Consider the following 20,629-nt stretch of genomic DNA (forward strand, 5'->3'; position numbering starts at 1 on the left):
AGGGAGAGGAAGAGAGAGGAAGAGTGAGGGAGAGACTGGAGGTGGGCAAGGGCCACTTTTTAAAGGGGAATGTAGCAAATGTGCACAGGAGGTGGTGCTCTCAGTGGCTGCAGCTGAGGATGTATTCTGTCAGGACCCAAGGGCAGGCCGGTACAGATACCTGAATGCTAACACCAAGCAATGACATTCTTTTGATTTATTTATTTTTTCTCATACAGGGTCTGTTTTTCATCCATTCTTTTCCTTTGGTATAGGGTCTTGTTATACACCCCAGACTCAGAGTTCTCCAGCCTAACCCTCTGATGGGTTTGTGCACACCCACCCCAACAGAAATCTAGATGTTCAATACATCCATAAAGTAAATGACAAAATAATTTCCCATCATCTTTTCTAAGACAAACTATTGGCTTGTTCTAAGGATATGATGGGAATTTAAAATTAAACAATTACATTAACCCTTCCTTTCATCCAGGCACTTAAATCCTGTTTCTGAGAAAATCACAATGAAGAATATATTTTTTAAAAAAGAAGTTCTGAGCCAGGTGTGGCACTACACATCTAGAATCCGAACACTTAGGAGGTGAAGTCAGGAGGATTAGGAGTTCAAGGACAGCCTGAACAAGAGCCTGCTCAAAGAAAAATAAAAGTTTTTTTCTATTGTTGTTGTTGTTTTTTGTTTGTTTGTTTTTGTTTTTCAAGACAGGGTTTCCCAGTAGCTATGGAGCCAGTTCTGACTCACTCTGTAGACCAGGCTGGCCTTGAACTCACAGAGATCTGCCTGCCTCTGCCTCCTGAATGCTGGGATTAAAGGTGTGTGTCACTACTGCCCAGAGAAGTATAAAGTTTTAATCAACAAATATTTCACTATTTGTTGCAGTAGATAGCATATGACTTTGTATGTATAAAAAACAAAAACAAAACCGGGTGCTTGATGCCATGACACTGAGAGATGCCATCTCCACCGCCAACCCTTACTTTCCCTCTGCCCTGTCACGTGTCAGTATTTAAGTAAGTTTACAAAATGCATTCTAATATACAGTGACATTAGAAAGCCAAAGTCAGAGCAAATTCGGGACAGCCAGAACTGCTGAATTTTTTTTAAGTGAAATAATTTCATTTCAAATATAAATTCCTATTCTTTCAGGAAGAAACAACACCATCAAACATCACGGTCGCTTGCTGACAGTGTTAACAGTTTACGCATCTTGCAGACGGAGTAGCCATCGTACCTGCTGAGGTTTCTCTAAATTTATCACTGGTCTTCTTTTTCCTCCATTTCCAAGGCTTGAAGATTTTCCCAATGGTCGAGAGTTTCCCCTTTCTCTTGAAGGGAGGCGTCTGGGAACCTGCTGGGGGGCCATCCGAGTTTGCTACGGAGGCCTTGTCTAGTCCATCAACTGTATAAAGAAAAACCAAGTTAGAGAAAAGCTGCAATGAGAGCTTGAAGCAACACTACCTGTCTTTTCCTGGACTATTAACAGCAACCTTGCCTGTTCTCTTTGGATTCACACATAAAGTCTGTTCCGTTTTGTCCCATTCTGCTGCTGGTAGGACTCCCTTGATATCAGTTAGGGACTCAATCAATCATAAGTTATAGTCCCCGTAGGTAATCATTTTGGGGAAACAGAAAAGGAGTGCAAGACTTACACAACAGCCAGAGCCCGACAAATAAACCCCGTGAACCACAGCGGAGCCCATCTGCGGCAACACATCGATGTGCTGTGCAGGAATCCAGGACTCTCAGTGTCCCTGAAGCAGGATGCTCCTCCAAGGCTATTTTGGCACTCTCAATGAGGACTTCACAGTTACGGTGCTGTGAGAACCACGGTTTCTCCTTCACAAAAGGAAGCTCGGTGCCAAGAAGCTAAGCTCTATTTTTATAATGCTAACACTATCATGGGCTTATGCCACAACAAGGTTTTCAGCCTCGAATAAGCTGACAGATATTGCTACCAAGAAGAAATATGTGGGAAAGATGAGGACGGCATGCAACCAACATATTATCCACATAGGCTTTTAGGATTTTCTCACTCAGGAGGATTTTCTCATTCAGGAGAAAAGCACATCCTGAAGTTGTCTTACACTCTGTGTTCTAAACAGAAAGAGTTAATCATGACTTATATCACCCCAATGCCAAATCCTAGAAGCAACCCAATGACAAACTATGGTATTACTAAATTTACTAAAACAGCACTCATTTGTTTTATAAAATAGGTTTTTGGACAAATACATAATTGTTAAATGCAACAAAATGTTAAGTGTTGAATCTAGGTGGCAGATACATGCAGGTTCAAGTCTTTCCTCTTCTCTGAAGTTTTGGAAATTTTCATAATAAATATGAAGGGGAAAAACAAATACAAAGAGAAGTTGTATAGCGAAGACTTCCCCTTAGCGGGAGATAGGGTAGACCTACTCTTTTTCCGTTACTCTTGCTAAAACCATTGCATAAATCCATTCATACAAACACATGAGTGGACTGCAAAAATACCAAGTTGAAAAGGCCACATAGGAAGAGAGAATGCACTGTGTAGTTCTGGTTTTATACAATTCAAAAACAAGCAAAATGAACCAATGGCAAAATAAAAAAAGAAGAAAGAAAGGAAAGGGGTAGGGATGCACTGAGAGGCTGGAGAGCAAGGGGAGACAGAGTTTATCCCAACATCACTTGCATTCTCATTTATCTTTCCTTTTGTGCACTTCCCTTTATGTAAAATTAATCTTAGAAAACTCACAGAGTGAAGTCTAATTGATATATGTGCTGAAGTGATTATGGGTGAACTGTGCTGATATCCATCAAGAATAAATGAACAGATGGATGGGGTGAGCAGTTAGATAAATACCCAACATAGCAAAATGCGCAGTTGTTGAAACTCTGGGGTAAATATGCAAGCCATGGGGAAATGCTTTTATCCCTCATATGATTTTTGAAAAGTTTCTAATAAAAATATCTGGGGAAAGGGACAACGAATAACAAAAATCAAATAGCAAGTACTGCTAATTCAAGGAAGATATTTTTACTCCTATCCCTCTTGTTAAGTACAGCTTGGAAAACAGCAACAGCCCTACATGCTACAGATTTGTGAAAACAGATGATCATGAAGTAGAGAGAAAGCAGACCACCCCAAGATCTCAGATTCCAATAAACAAATAAACAACATGATGTAGGGACCCATCGGTTCTATTTTTTTCCACATCTCTCACTCTTATAGCGATAAAAAAAGAAAAGAAAACAGAAAGATTAGTGGGCATAGGCCAAAAAAGCCTCAAACAAAAGCTCCTCTTTCCGGCCATCAGATGGAAAAAAAAAAGACAACCTGAAAAGACAGAAGAGCTTAGACCACAACTATTCCGCTCTGGCCAAGCACCACAGAGGAAACTGTGATCATACCTGCCAGCAAAAGCTAAATGCAGGAACGAGACTTTCACTCTCATGAGCCTTCAGAAAGGATCCTGATGCCTCTGCCAGAGTCATGCTAACAGAAGACGAAGCAGGAAAACCTTCCTGCCTATGCGCGGGTAACAAGCATCCCCCACAGTGTCAGGGGAGACTATGTGTGAAGTCTAGATGTTTACGCCATCCAGAAACTGGGTCTTTGTCAAACCCCCGTCCTTTGGGAATTTTAGCTCTGCCCAATATTAATGAGGACCTTCATATGTAGGGTGTCAACAAGAACATAAGTTAAGAACCTGGATTTTCACATCCGTGCAAGAGTGGCAAGCTGGCAGTGTTAGATGAAGTCAGTGGAAGCAGGAGGTTTAAATAAGACGTGGGGTCTCATGACATAATACATAAAAAGTTCCAGTTTGGGTTTTTAAAAAAAAATTCCCTGACATATCAAGAGCCAAGAAAATTTCACACTGAGCGAAAAACATCAACCAATGGTTACCAACATTTAGGTACTGGGTGACTTCCTTCCAAACACATGTGGTAGGTAATTTCAACTCTTCTTCCACATGCTCGCAGATGGTCACCTAGGCAGAGCACGGGTTGTATGCTTCTGCGAGTGGCCCTCATCCCACCTTCAGCACCACCACAACAGAAAGGGCCATGGGGGTGGCGGTCTGAACACTGAGTTATAGGGAAAGCCCTGTGGAGAAATGAAAACCTCACTTCTACCCCCATTCACCTGCTTACTGTGAACTACAGGACAAACCCACAGAGGAAGCAAGGGTGTGGCTTCTCTCTTCTTCATGAGATTTTATACTGAGATCTCACCGAAAAGGTTATTCTTGAATAGCTGACTATGGTAAACTATAAAAGGACTGACTTATGCAAACAGAGGAAGTGACGTTTACATCTGAAATTCGTCTCTATGACTACAGATCAACATCTAGTTCTTACTTTGTGGCACTGGAAATGGAACGCCATCACCCAGACCACACACCTGGTTCTTTGACACACCACGAAAATTGTGACTTCTACATGAGCCAGTGACGCTTAGGCTGTTTTGTGCTTGTAAATAAAAATAAGCAAAGTTTTTTTAAAATGCAGCAACAGTGGTCCCTGGGCGCGGGAGACAGCTGTTGAGTGAAAAATGAGTCAGAGTTCAATTCATGACTGCACACAGAACGAATGATGCGGTCTTTTTCATTGTGCCGTCAGTACTTTCCTATCTAAAGCACCAAAGGCGGATTCAGTGCCTGCAGAATCGGGGTATGTGTACATACGTGTGTTTGTGCATTGCCCTGGCTGTATGAATCTCCTTGTGGTTTTATAACTAGTAGACTCTTACTGAAAACCATCCTTGCTGTTAGAGAATGTATGATGGCACAGTTGGCCAAATGCCACCGTTCTTCTCTCAAACCATGACGGGGGACAACTGTCACTCACTGGCTTTGGAGAAGTATACGCAGAATTATCTTCTCCAGATACCTGGAAATTAGTAGCACCACTGATATTTCTTTGATTTTTTTTCTTTTGAATAAACTTACCATCAAGAATCCCTTTGAAATTTTCTGTAAATTCTATCTAAGCCCAACAGAGAAGAAGAAAAAAAAAAGCCAGGCCATATCTATCTGTTTTCAATGTTAATTTTCATCTACTTTCCTATTGTTTTCCTTTCTTTCTCTCTTGTACATGAACATATGTACGTATGTCCCTATGTAGGTCAGGCTTACCTCCCAAGTGCTGGGATTATGGGAGCACACTATCACATGCAACAATGATCCACTTTCTTGCTCATCATTACCTTTTGGTTCATACTAGAGACCTACATTTTTAAATATGGCACATTCTGAAATGCAGTCCTGGGCTTCCTGAATATGGAAATTTTACACACTATATAGCTCTATGTATTTTCCTAGTGAAATAAGCCCACACCAATGAGCTTCTTCATGCTTCCAACTGGTATGATTTCAAGGAGTACATGCAGAGTTTATTTTAATTTAAACAGAAACCAAAGCAATCTCATTAAAAAGTGACCATAAGGGTCAAAAGAAAATAAATGAAGTTAGATTACTAGTACATCAAAATTATGAACTTTGGTGCTCTTTCCTCTGAAAGCTAAGAACAGACAGGGCTTCTTAGAAAAGGTCAACTCGTTAACAGGAGAGTTTATAGGTTTTGAAAAACAATATTTCATGTTTTATGATATGTAAGACACCTATTTTCCTGCACGTACAATCACTTCAGTCACTGGGAAAAGCAGGCACAGTAGTCCAGTCATAAATCTAGTGGCCGAAAGGTCACTTAGAAGAGAGCCCCATGAAAGACCTCCTGGTGTTGACTTGAACAAGTTGGCAGCCACCCTGTGAAAACCTAGTTTAGAAAGACGGTCTCAACTTTCTTTAAATATCTTTAAATACTTGCAGGTGAAATTGAATGCATTCCTAAAGTCCAATAATAACAAAACCAGACAGAGATCATGTGTGGTAAACACGTTGCGCAAAATCCTTGCTTTGAGGAAGCTAAAAAGCAAAACAAAACAAGCAAACCAACTTTTATTTCCTTAAAATATGGTTTCTGAGCCATCTTTCCCTTTTTATACACATGTATGATTGTTCAATCATTATGATTATATCAAAGTTATCATTGTAGATTTCTACCACTTTTTTTGTTTTCATTACAGTCCTACCACTCTCCTTTAAGGCCATACAACATTCAGTAAGGAAATATGGACATAGTGCGTTGGGAAGATTTAACTGTAGCCCCTCCATTCAACTGAAACAACGGCTTTGTGTATGTCCTCTTATGCATGAGGGCAGACATTTAGAATAAAAGACAAAAAGGTCACAGACAAGCAGTGTTACAAGCCACTTGTAGGAGGAGGCAGTTTGTTTCCTCCCGGCTGCTCAGCCCCGAAATAACCACACAGAAACTGTATTAATGAAAATCACTGCTTGGCCAACTACTTAAGCATATTGCTAGCTAGCTCTTACATCTAGAATTAACCAATCTCCATTATTTTATATTTTACCAAAAGGCTTGTGACCTACCGGCAAGGCTTCAGCATGTCTGCCTCTAGCGGTGGCTCTATGGCTTCTCCTTGACTCTGCCTCCTTTCTCCAAGAATTCAGTTTATTTTTCCCCCACCTTGCTTTGCTCTACCCTATCACATGCCTAAAACAGTTTCTTTATTAACCAATGGTATTCACAGCATACAGAGGGGAATCCCACATCAATCACTGATGACGATGTATATGTAGCCAGTGGGCATCCTTGACCTTGTTCTCATTAACCACAGTTATGTTGGAGCCAAATATCTTCCCTTCTTTGGAAGTAAGATGAATGACCAATGGAGAAGGGAAAAAAATCAACTACATGTCAAATGATCTGGGCACAGGTTAGAAACCCCTGTATTTGTTGCCTGAGATGCTACACAGGTAGGCAAGTGAATGGCTGATGGTGGAAGTCACAAAGAAGTGGGAATCCAGAATGCTCCACACAACACAAATGACAGCTGGAGATAACTTTGTAAACTCAGGTTTTGCAAGATAGGAAGACAGTAGATAGATTATCGGCATGGACATACAAACTGCCAGGCATTTCCCTACATTCTGTCTTGGTTTCTAATACTGCTCTTCAATAAAGGGAACACCAGAAAGTCTATTCCTAACAGAAGTTGTTACTTCTAGGGTTTGGAACATAAACAACCCTCAGCATCTTTTAGCACTAGGAATTAAGGACGAACTCTAAACTGAACAGTGGATGTCAGAGGGACAGAAGGGGTAACTCAAAGAATCCTCAAAGGCAAATGTTGGAACGATTTGGGTAAAAAAAAAAAATAATAATACAGTATTAACTTGTAACCCAAAGAATAAAATAAATATCTATGGGTCCATATTTATATAAATAAATATTAAATAAATAAATGTGGGACAAAAGAAATCTGTACAAATGAGTTCTGATAATTAACAGGAGCTTATTGATCGGGATGCGGCTTAAACACTACAGGAGTGCAGGTCCTTCTAAAAAGGTGAGTGGACTGGATGATGAGTAACTTTATAATAAAGGAGGCTGACAACCACCTCACCCAAGGTAACCAAGGTCAATGTCGTCTGTCATAGATGGTGCTGACAGTAGGATCCTTCATTGATGTGATGAAACTGGATCGTCAACACCCACAGTCTGGTAGCAATACGAGAAACCATAGACAAGGCCAAGCTGAGCGACAGGACTGAAATGCCTGGCTACCGCGCCTCAAAACCATCAGGGTAATTAAAAACAAGTGGCGTCCGAGTGACAGCGTCAAGACGAGGTGAGAGGGGCATGACACGGACCCTTAATGGGATCCTGGATTAAACAAAATGACATCAAGGAAAACCTGGTGGGATTCTAATAAACCACCGGGACAGCTTATAGAAAGGTTCCACTGTCTGCCCTTCAGTGGCAACAAATGTATCACATACACAAGATACTGAGAACAGGAGACAATAAATACAGCAGCATATGAGAATACTGCTATCTTTCCAAGCTTTCTGCAGATCTAGAAAATAGTCTTTTATTTTAAAAAAAAAATAAATCTCCCTGTCTGTATGTTTAAACGTGTGAGGGTGTGCACACCCATGTACCCACTCGCAAATCAGAGGTGCACACTGGGTGCCCCTCTATATCACTCTCTGGCTTATTCTCTTGCAGCAGAGTCTCTTCCTGAACCTGTGTGCTCGGCTGACAACCAACATGCCTCAGGGATCCTCCAGTCTCTGCTAGCCACAGTGCTAGGGGCACAGCACAAACCACCAAGCCTCTTTGTATTGTGGGTGATGGAGGTTTGAACTCAGGTTCTCAAACTCATACAGCAAGCACTCTTACCCACTGGACCCTAAGTCCAGAACTATTAAAGACATTTCATATTTTAAATATAGCGGAGTCGCCACTGAGGTAAATCAACATAAAGATTTGGATTTTTAGGGTTGTTTCTGTCCTAAGAGGCATGGAGGAGTGCAAAGAAGATCTCTGCTCCAATGACTTGGGGGGGAAAATACTGTCCTTCCGTCGTCCATCCTTCTCTCTCTGCAGGAACACTTTCATGTCCCAGGATTTCAGCAACACGAGGGTATTTCAAGATCATCACCTTGTTATGTCAGCATGTTTTAGCATCTGACTTCCTCAAATTAAACTGTAGTCAACATCTGGTAAAAGAGGGGAGAATGGGTTTTCTGTTGACACCACATCAGGAAGTACTTAGTCACAGTTATGGGGAGACCAGGCACCAGGAAGATTCCAAACTTATCTCACACACACACACACACACACACACAAACACGCACGCACGCACGCACACACTCACACATGCACGCACACACAAACACATTCAGGCATGCAGGAATAATTATCGTTTAGATACACACACACATGCATGCACACATGCACGTACACACATACACACACACACACACACATCCAGGCATGCACAAATAGTTAGAACTGATACACGGAATGACAAATTCAGTATACAAAGGTTCTCTGTCCTTCATTTTTAAGTCACTGGTCTATTATTTTAATAATAAAGTTTTGAGGCACAAAAGTCAATTGAAGGACTAAAGTTTATTCTGTAGTAACCGAGCACCCTCCTTTTCCCTGAACTTCTGGTGATTATAGAAGAATTGAACAATTAAGGAAATGAAACCCTGCGGCTCAAGCTTCTGTGGACAACCCCGTGAGAGTCTGAGAGCACGAACTATTCACTGGCCTATACCGGGTTCTTTTGGTCTCCCAACAGTCAAAATTACTGGGTGCTTTATTAATAAAAGAATTCATTGTGGTTCATATTTCTTGAACATTTACTATGAGCCATGTGCTCAGCAAAGTGCTCTGTGTGCGCCAATTTGTGCTAATTTCTGCAACAGCTTGGGAGACATTTCTGCAATTAAATTGTGAAAGAGCTACAGATATTAAGAATCAAATTAGTCCAGGGGTAGTGGCGCACACCTTTAACCCCAGCACTCAGGAGGCAGAAGCAGGCAGAGCTCTGTGAGTTCGAGGCCAGCGTGGTCTACAGAGTGAATTTCAGGACAGCCAGGGCTGCACAGAGAAACCCTGTCTCAAAAAACCACACGTATACACACACACACACACACACACACACACACACACACACACAAAAAGAACCTAATTTAGTAGGGTCAGGCATTCAGTGTGCACATATTTTTATGTTTTTATTCACAAAGATAAAGACTAAATATTTATTGAGTAAGTAATAAAAATGTGCCCTCCTCAAGTAGCACGAGAGTTAGATGGCAGAGTTTGATTAGAAGTCGAAACCGTCTGCCGCTAAAACTAGTCCGGGAGGACGCATAAGACAGTCTCAGCGACTTTCTCATAAGCCTGGCCTGTGTACCTGCAAATCTAGGGAGATCACAGAGGCAGCGGGGCCAGCTTCTGGCACTAAAGGAGCTCACACTTTGCTCAGGGAAGCAGACATGGCCAGTGGGCCAAGCAAACAAAAACCGAAAGTAGACTCATAGGAGAGAACAACAAACCCCAGCTGAGTGTCCCAAGAATATGTTTCAGGAAGTAAGGACTGTGACCTGGGGTCATTAAGACGAGAGAATTAAAATGGGAACAAATATCCTGCGGGGATAAATCAAGGATGGCTGAGCTTTTAACATAATGCAAATTAGAATCTTCTTGGTACTGCTGGGCTGGGTTCATAATAGACACATGAAACATATTTATGGAGAAAATATGAACAACTTATAAGGACATGTCCTCGGCCAAGTGAGATGACCAAGTAAGAAATGTTCAAAGAGAAACAAGAGTATTTTGAACTTTCTCTACATAAGTGGCAGATGGAAAGTTTCAGTCCTCTGGTTTCTGGTCAGGAGGCTTCCCCTCCACCAGGCTATCTGCACTGGAGTATCAGAGCACAGCCAGTGAACCAGAAGCGTCCCCTAGTATCTCCAAAGCAGCCGCAGACTGTAAAGGAGAAAGCAAAGCAGGCGTTGCACAACCACGACAGCCAATAAATCTCAGTTACTGTTCTGGATTCTGGTCACGCGATCAGGATGGTGAACTGAAAGCCAGAAAGAGGAGATCTGGATCCCAGACCAACTCTGCTACTTCAGCAGCCCCGTGACCTTGAGCAAGGACCCCAATTTTTCAACACTGAAAATTAGGAGACTGGGTTAAGTGACTTCTAGGCGCCTCTCCAACTGTGAATGGTTCCCTCGATTCTCCACATTGCTTTATTCTGAATCACACTAAAGACCAGCTCAGCATGGATACTGTTCATTACTCATCATTAAAACGCAGTGCTCGATGCTATTCATGTCCCATTCAGTACAGGAGGAAGGTGAAGCCCAGAGAAAACAGGCAATTTGTCCAAGGCCACATAGCTGCTAAGAGAACTGTGGTTTCCCTCCAGAATGCCCTATACATAAAATGGGAGAAGGCTGCAGGTAAGAGTCGATCTTTGTTTTAAAAGAATAATGAGAGAAACGAAACTCATGAGTGAATCCTAACTCATTTCTCCCCTCAGCCATGTGCTTGTACTTGTCCCAAGAGTTGGGGGAAGGTAACGTTTTGGTCTCTGGCACAATGCCCCATGCCACCACAGTTCACTCACATGTGTTGTAGACACAGTGGTTTTAATTTAATGGGCAATTTTATTCTCATTTTCAACTGAGTGTACTCATTTCACTGTACAGAATTCTTATTTGCCATAACATTAATTCTAAAAATTGTTCAATACCATCAAATTTTAAACTTGTTTTTCTAACAGAAGCAGCCATTCCTTTTAAATCCCCAAAGGGAAATGCTCCAAAAGACTTCCATCTGCCTGTAAGCATTGACAGAGAATTCCAGAGTTTAAACTTGTGGCTGAAGGCCTGTAGGATCGTCTGTTTGTGCAGCTGTGTGACATCCTGATTCACTGACATGCACAACATCCCCCAGACCCGCGACAGGATATTTCACAGATAAAATAAAGTCATTTATGTTTGGGGATTAAAGAAATTCTGATTGAGTAGGCAAAAGGTCACTTTGCAAATGGAAAATCAATTTTAATGAAATCAAAAAGCATTTTAAGTTTTGAAAAGCATTGCAACCACTGTCAGCAGAAGGTTCTCTCTACCAACAGAGAGACAGTGGTGTGTGCACAGGCTGGGCGCAGGGTGGGGGGGAGATGCAGGAACAAGAAGTTAACGAAAGGGATGAAAACTAACACGGGAACCAACCAGTCTCTGGCCTTGCTGCCCTCAGGCCCTCACCATATCCCACAGCAACTCCCAGAGTCTGGGATGAATTGGAGGGTCGCTATGCTTGGGAAAAGGAAGAAAAATTCTGCATATTCTTTGTGGACAATCTGCCAAGTAAGACATAATTTCACCTCATTGGTTTGAGGATAATGACCACCCTGTTTAGGCTGAACACATACAGATGGATGAAAAATTAGGGAAGAAAATGAAAGGTCTTACATATAAATTAAAAGTTAAAAAAAACATAGCCCTGATGGTGTGGGTATAAAATCACAGATACACAGGAAGCTGCCAGGAAGATTTCAAGTTCAAATCTCTCTGGGCTACGAACTGAGTTCAGTACCAGTCTGGAAAATTCAAGGCGACCCTATCTCAAAACAGAACATACACAGAAACGGTTAGGGAAGGAGCTGGAGAAGTGGTCCAGCTACTAAAATGCTTGCCATACAAGTTAGTCTGAGTGTGGAACGCCAGTACCCACATAGGAACCCGGTGTGGCAGCATGTGTGTGTCCCAGCCCTGGAGAAGTGAAGACGGGTAGATCTCTTGATAGTGAGCTTAGCAGAACTGGTAATCCCTAGATTCAGTCAGAGATTCTATCTCAGAAAATATGGTGCACACATAGTGATGAAAACTCCTAGCAATGGCATTTACAGACGTGCGTGCGTGCGTGCGTGCGTGCGTGCGTGTGTGTGTGTGTGTGTGTGTGTGTGTGTGTGTGTTTGAAATATAGCTCAGTGGTAGAATGTCTGCCAAGTATGTAAAACAACCAACGTTCAATCCACATTACTTTAATAAACAAATAAGTAAGTAAGTAACTAAATAAAATCTAGTGAAATAACATGGTTTTAAAGTCCATAGTTAAAGTTTGCTTTACACAAAACCATAAAAAAATTCCCCACAAAGGATAAATAGGACAGAAGTATCAATGGACCAGCCAAAAGGATAGGTAAGATCTCTTAAAATGTGACTGTATGTATGTATGTATGTATGTATCTATCTATCTATCTATCTATCTATCATTCATCTATTTATCAATCTATCTATCTATCTATCTATCATCTATCTACCATTTATCATCTATAACTGTTATCTGGTACCCTCACCAATTCCCCAGAGTTGGTATCTGCTAAGAAACAGGTACATAACACTTTAGATTATTTCCTGGAGACAGACATGAACTTTGTAGGCATATAGAGAGAAAACAGGATGCTGAGAGATAGATCCCATAGAAGAGAATTTATGTCGATTAGTCATGCAGAATCCCAAGGCACCAGATTCATATCCTTGTAGTTCAGCCTAAGAAGCCAGGCGTTTGAACTTGGAGAGGAAAATGGAAAAGGGCTGAAGATGATGAATGGATCCAAGGGGCGCAGCAGAGGAAGAAGAGGAACTGCCGAGAGATCTCCATGGCCCCAACCTTGACAAAGTGTGGAAGATGTCAGGAGGAGAGTGGACTTGGGGGAAATACCATGAGGACATGTTTAAACCCCGTGAACTTCAGGTGTTGGCAGGACATTTGGGGGAGGATGTCTAAAGACAGTCAGAACTGCAGCACTGACACACTAGGCAAGAAGTTGGAGTTGAGTTGGGTGAAGTCTTCCAAACAAAAGCAGCTGTGCAGGGATGGAAATAAACTAAGAGAAACAATTACTTTAGGAGTCAGAAAACTTTGTGCAATAAGAAACCTTGAACTTTTCTTGGCATTGAAGTCAGGGAAACTTTTGTTTGCGGTTTGCTGAAATGCATTACGTGCGAAGGACACTGAAGTACATTCACGGTCTGAGAAGTCCACAGGGGTGGGGAGGTGAGGGTCCAGAGAAGCGGGCGACAGAACTGTGTCAGCCAGAATGCCAGCCCAGCCATATGTAGTCCAACAAGACCTGTAGTGGTGAGGCAGACTCTCAGTCTCAATTGGTGAGTATGAGTGAGCTGGAAGTCAGGAGATGAGGGTGGCAAAGGCATGGTCAGGAACACTCACCAGGATGATACACCTAACTCCACATGAAGACAGATGCCATCCTGGAACAGTATGGTGGGAAGCAACGTGGAGAGCTCACGAGAGGTCAGTCCTGACTTTAGTGTAGAGCTGCCAAGAAGGAGCACTGTAAGAGCGAGGGCAGCTCGGGATGTGGTCAGCTGGAAAAATGCCAGCCCAGTTTTCATAAAGCCGTGGCCTCCTTCCCCAGCACTATAAAACCCAGGAACAGTGGCATCCACCAGCAATGCCAGCATTCTGAAGAAGGCAGAAGATTAGAAGGTCAAGATCATCCCTGGCTACATCAGGAGGTCAAGGCTAACACTAACTACATCAGGCTGCCTGGAAGATAAACAAAATAATAATAATAATAAATGCTGGAGGAGGGTTATTGCTAGGAAGCAGTTAGCAGGGAAAGCCAGGTTTCAGGCTGATCAGGAAAGGAGGAAGTCTACAAAAGGATGAAGATGTGGAGGAAGGCACTGGCTGCAGAATGGAAGCATTTAATCACAATTCATTTATCAAGAAACTGTTACAGAGAGGGGAAGATGTTGCTGAGGAGACAAGGACAGGATCTCTGCCTCAGGGATGTTGACAGTCAAGTGGTCATTCAATACAGGCTTAGAGTGTGTTGGAAGGCAGTGTTATTGGGCACATAGTGATGCCACCGAGAGTTCCCATGACAGGCAAGACACAAGTAGTCTCCAAACTGTGAGTCAAAATTTGGAGTGAAATTACTCAAAGGCTTTAGCCTAATTTCATCATGGTGCCTAACAGGTGGGAAAATACCCTGTTGAAATGAAACAGGAAGCTGTTGAAAAGAAGCAGAAAGGGATTAACATTCCATAGTTTGTACATTTAGTTCTCTTGAGAGAAACAGTCCCACCAATTTAAGATCATCTTACAGCAATGATGCCTGTACAGTTGATTTTGTTTATTTGTCTCCCCAGTATAACCATTGAAGGTATTCTCTTTGCTAAATGTTCCATTTGGGTCTCTTTCTTTAAAATGATGTATGTGTTGCGAGAGCATTCAGGAAACAAGTTGTACCAGCTGCACTTGGGTATAACCCCAAACTTAAAGCCTCTGAATCCAATCTGGGCACTATCCAGGCAACTGGCTCATTCCAGAATTCTTCTCTCATAACGTGTGTATTAAGAATTTCAAGATGGAAACCACTCTGTGTATGAGAACAATGGGGACCCCAACTGTGACTGAAGCCTACAAGTGGCTGGATGCAATTCACTGATGTATTCAAAAGACACATACATAATTTCAACTGTTATTAAATGAATAAGAAGAAAAAATGCCACCCCCATTCTTAAAAATGTGTATGTAGGTTCATGTCAAGGTGCATGCATGTACATGTGCACATATGTAAGCTGGAAAAGCAACTCAAATGTCAATACTTGGGTGGCATCCACTTTATTTTTTTAATGAAAATAATTTTTCTATCCAATATATTCTGATCTCTCAACTCTCCCAGATCTGCCTCACCTCTCCACCTATCTAGTGCTACCCTTTCTTATTCTCTTTCATTAGAAAAAAAAAACCGGTAAATAAAAAACCAGTCAAATTGGAACAAAACAAAATAAACAGAAGAAAGTAAAAGCACAAAAGACACACACAATCCATAAAAACATAATAGGAGAGATCATAATATTTAATCAAAAAACCTCTAATGTTAAAAAAGTCAACCAACCAAACAAAAAACAAATACCCAAATGAAATATTATGAGACAAAACATCTCCAAAAAATACCAAGAAGTTCTCTTTGTGTTGGCCATCAACTGCTGGTGACGGGGCCTGCCCTGTGGTGTGGTCTGTACACCAGTGAGACTCCACTGGAGAAAACAGCATTTTTGTGTTCATTTGTACTGTTTTGTCTTTGTCTTTGAGAGCAGTTGTCAGCTGGAGATAGCTTCTAACCCATCCACTTTATTTTTGAAGATAGGGGCTCCCACTCTGGGGCTCACCAATTAGGCAAGGCTGGAATGGCCAATGAGACCCAGGAATCTACTCACCTCCACTTCTCTAGCACTGGATTACAAGTGGGTACCACCACTCCTGACTTTTTGTTACATGGGTTCTGGGGTTTGAACTCAGATCCTCATGCTTGCAAAGAGAGCACTCTATTGTCTGAACCATTTCCCCAGGCCAAGAACACCTCTAATTCAGAAAAAAAAATACACATCCTTACCATCTAAATTAAAAATTCTGTCAGGTCAGGAACCAAACAGGTTTTTCATGATCCTCCATATTAGCCCTATACTGCAGAAAGTTCTGGTTAAGGTTTATGTATAAAAATATGGGGAAAATTATAAGGAGAAAATATTGCAAATAATCCCCAGGGCCTGGCCTAACTAGATCATGATTTATTTGAGCAGGTCTTCAGGTTTTTAACTCAGAGAAAATTATTTCCAACCATGTGTTTCTGAAGAATTGAAAATATTTTGAAAGATAATATAACAAGCACTAATGTCTGAGCTTGGAAAACTATCAGAGACAGCAGGAAGGATGATAAATGCTCTTAAGAATGGTTCAGACTTGGCTGACACATTTCCTCAGGTGAACAAATGCTCAGTTGCTGCTCAGGAAGGAATTAGAAGACACTTCGTCAAAGGCAAAGAACTGACGAACACCCAGAAGAATTTATATTAAGAAATCTCTACTTCCTCATCATGATGAGTGGCAAACAGTTTCTTCAAGAGCAGACTCCAAGCCACCCCATTGACAGTTCCAAGCTTTTCTAAACACGCTTATGAAACAGCCCAGATTCTCCTATTTGACCTCCTTCCTTCTAACTGGGGAAATCCGAAAGGACAGGATCTCCATGATAAAGAAACTAGAAAGAGTTGGAGTGGGGGGAGGGAAGAGTGGAAACTGTGTAAATATAGTGCTCATGTATGAAATTCTAAAAGAAAAAAAGTTTCCTAAAATAAGTCAACCCAAAGGCAAAGCTTCTACGTAAACTGGAATGGAATCTGACTTGCTTTGTCTTTCCCCTTTATTAGGCATCACACATGAGACTCTTCATCTCCCAGACAACCAAGAAACCAAACACAAAACCGTAAACTGTATTTTAACCTAGAATTAAATTTTCATTTTCCGGTGATTATGGATGGTTCAAGTCAATACTTGATTTTCAATTACTGAGTACTTGAGGAACTAGTAGATCTCCACAGCATAGCTGTTTCAGGCCTGTGGGGGACAGTTGATGATACACTGTAACACCAGCTGTTTCAGGGCTGTGGGGGACGGCTGATGATACACTGTAATGCCATCAAGGTCACTGTTTTTGACTAACTACAACACAGCATTTTGACACAATCTCAGCAGAACTCACCATCTCTCCTATTGTGAAAGGCAGCCTGCTGCCAAGTAGCTCTGTGCCAGAGCTTCCAAAGGAGCCAGAAAATGGTCTGCCTTCTTTAATCCTTTAACTAGTTGGCACCCCAGTATGACTTGGTATGCTTAAAAACCAAGAGATAATCACTCTCCGTCTAAACACAGACTTGTGAGTACTTCAGAGGAAAAACATGGGGTTCCAGCTCCAGAAAGATTGATTTCAATTGAATAATCTGATCTTTCATTTCTCAGCTGCTAACCCTAGGCAAGTCATTCAACCTCTTGGAGTCTTCCTACTGCCAGAGTTCACAGAAATAATAAACGTGAACAAGTAAAAATGGGGCCAGCGAAAGTTTGAGGGGCTAAAAGTAGAGTGTGGGTTATGGCCCGGAATATTCAGGGCAGCAAAATTTCTTTGAAAGATATTTTCTTTCTGTCCTCTTGTAGGAGTCTCCAGGAAACCAAAAAACACACAATAAAACAGATTCCCACACACCCATCCAAATAGATCCCTGCATTCCCTAGGGTTGTCAAGATGACTGCTGTGGGCAAAACTGTCACACACAGGAAACAAATGCCCTCAGTTAAAGAAAGGGACCACATGAGAAGGTTGACATCACCTGCAGAAGTGAGAGAGCGGGCTCTTCTTTCCACTAGCTGGGAAGCTGTTAAATTTATTGTTATGCACGTGGTGGGGGGGATTTTATTTAAGAAAAAAGCGAAATGAAAGTTATTCTGTTCAGGAGACTGGCTGCTCACTCAGTTAGCAGAGCACTTGATGAGCCCTGCTGAAAACCCAGTAGGGAGCGGTCTACATCTAGCGTGAGACTGCTGTTGCCTTGGGTTTTCTGCAAAGCTTGTCGCTTATCACCATGTTGCTCCAGGTGCCAAACATAGGAGGTTGCGTTTCACTTTGTTTCCAAATATGTCTAATGTCAAAATCTAAAGGGAAAAAAATACGTTCCATTTTGTTTCACGACTTCATTAACATCAGACACTTTATGGCCACCTGTAAGGACGACACACAGGGACTAAGTCTGGAAGGACTCCTGATTACAGGAACACTTATCGACCCATCTGGATTTAAAAAAAAAAAAAAAACATCATTAATGCAGCCTTCGTTAATTCTGTCCCCTTCACTTTCTAAGATCTAACACAATTCTGGAATACTTCCTTCCCTCTGTTCCTAAGACTGGGATACCCAGCAATAAAAATAAGTTTGTATCAGCACTGTAAACCCACAGGCAATTGTTAAGATTGCAGTTCTCTCTACCGTATATAGTAGGACTTCGTCTGCAAGCTTTGGGATGCTAAGATTGGAATCTGAAAAGGAGTCTTGGAGCCAAGTGTTCTTACTTGGAAGAACGCCAATGTTCTGTGACTTCTAACCTTCCTCAGATTGAGTGTTCAGCACATTCTCATCCGCAAAGAGCCTTAAAAGGGCCAAACCAACAGAGATCCAATTAACAAGCGCGGATGCTTGGGTAACAGTTTCTGTGCATCTTCTCTCTGATGCTCACCTCATCTAGTGGACTAGACTCAAGTCAGGGCCGAGGATAACTGGATCCTACGTGGAGCTGTGGGGAGTGCTTTGCATCTCAACCATCCCAAGGTCTAATAGGCTTCTAGGAAGTTCCTACTCTAAGAGAAGTCTATCAGATTAAATCATCTAGGCTGGGAAGATGGCTCAGTGACCAAAGCACTAGCCTTCCAAGCATAAGGACTTGACCTTGAAGCTCAGCATCCACAAAGCTGGACATGGTACCCAGCACGTGTAATACCAGGGCTGCAATGGGAGAGGAGAGGTGGAGAAGGGAGAACCCTGGTAGCTCACAGACCAGCTAGCCTAGTGTACTTATGTAGCAGCAAGCAATAGAAAAGAAGGACCAATATCTGAGGTGGCCCTCCGACCTACAGATACAATCACACGCACACATGCACGCACGCACACACACACACACACACACACACACACACACAAGCACCACAAAATAAAAATGAAATTAAGTCACTTGGGGAGGTACTGGAGATTTTTAAAAAGTCTTACAAGAGGAAGGAAGAACACTGCTGCCTCCAATCTTACTGCCATTCTTAAACGGCACAGTTTATTGGAGTTTAATGTTCTTTCCAAATACCATCTCCATTTCTGCGACAGCATGAGTAGAACGCCTGCACTATTCGGTTGAGCATTTCTGTGAAATCAAGTCGAGGCGAGATACCGCTGTGAAACGCCTACTAGGTGTTTTATTTACAATGTGGAGGGCCAGAGACCACCGATGGGGCTCAGTGACAGAATGTTTGCTTTGCACGTGCAAGGCTCTGAGTCTGATCCCTAGCAACACCCCCAAACAAACAAATAAACCTGAGAACACAATGTGTACGGACAGAATTCCAGGGTAGTCAGTCACACATGAAGCTTCTTGGAATCACCAACCTGCTTCAAGGAGGCGGCCACAGTTTATGGAAAGAGCATTCTCAAACTGTCTTCATTCTGAGAGGTGCTTAAACAGCTTCCTTCTCTAGCATCCTGTCATCTTTCTTTCTTTTAATTTTAGAAGTTCTTTGTGAAGACGCTCTACTGGATATCGTAAACATTAAAGACAATGACGACATTCATAGGGAAAAAAATACAGAAAAGAAAAAAATGGATACATCTTAACATTTGGGAACATGCTCTCTCTAAACAGAGTGCTTGGCATTCAGGGACCTTGAAGAAGATGGGAAAACCAGTCATGTGGCTTATGTTCGGTTGCTGACCACACTAGGCTTGGAAAATGGGATACTGCTAAGTAGTTCTGATTTTCTTCAAAGCACTATCCAACCAATTTAACATTCCAATCAAATATATTGGTCATTATTTCTTAACATAATTACAGCTGACATGTGATGACCACATGTGTGAGCACCTAATCTCAACCCTTACATCTTAACACTTGATTTCCTGAGTGACACTACCTGATTTCCATTGCTGAGAATGACCTTCAATGCATCTTCTTAACATAATTCGTATCTACAGAGTGCATGGTTGTAGCAAGTCTTTCTCTGACCCACCAGCTCCAAAATAATGACACGAGACTTCTCATTAATTATGAAAGCTTGGTCTTAGCTTAGGCTTATGTCTAATTAGCTTTATAACTTAACCCATTTCTATTTGTCTATGTGCTGCCAGGAAGCTGGGACTTCTACCTCTCTTCTTGCATGTCCTGCTTTCTCTGCATCCATTCGGTCACTCCTTGCACCTCTATCATCTCTTCCTCTTCCTTTCTCTCTGCCCAGAAGTCCCATCTATCTCTCCCGCCTAGCTATTGGCTGAGCAGCTTCTTATTAAACCAATCACAGCAACACATCTTCACATAATGTACAAACATCCCACAACACCTGGCATATTGAGGGGTTATGAGGGAAGAGATTATATATGTTAAGGAGTAAAATTAAGGAAATGAGGTTGTTGAAGTGGCTCAGTGAGTTACACTGGTTACCAAGGCTGACAACCGAAGTCCAGTACTCAAGACGATCCTCAGGACCCGCTCGTGCAAGCTGGCCTCTGACTTCTACTTTTCTGACTTCTACTTGTGTTTCTGTGCTACATGTGTATAGTATATGTTCTCTCTCTCTCTCTCTCTCTCTCTCTCTCTCTCTCTCTCTCTCACACACACACACACACAA

The 20,629-nt window shown here is 41.9% G+C and overlaps 1 protein-coding gene across 2 annotated transcripts in view; it reads right to left on the bottom strand.

Annotated features, from left to right (window-relative positions):
* Phactr2 (phosphatase and actin regulator 2) overlaps positions 1–20,629 on the bottom strand; it is a 268,971-nt gene that overhangs the window by 92,654 nt on the left and 155,688 nt on the right. For both annotated transcript variants that reach the window (XM_038339990.1, XM_038339991.1), the window contains exon 2: positions 1,230–1,397. In XM_038339990.1, the coding sequence (XP_038195918.1) occupies positions 1,230–1,397 (168 nt within the window). The remainder of the gene's footprint in view (positions 1–1,229; positions 1,398–20,629) is intronic.

The sequence above is a fragment of the Arvicola amphibius genome, chromosome 8 (genome assembly GCF_903992535.2).
Source record: "Arvicola amphibius chromosome 8, mArvAmp1.2, whole genome shotgun sequence".
Taxonomy (NCBI): Eukaryota; Metazoa; Chordata; class Mammalia; order Rodentia; family Cricetidae; genus Arvicola; species Arvicola amphibius.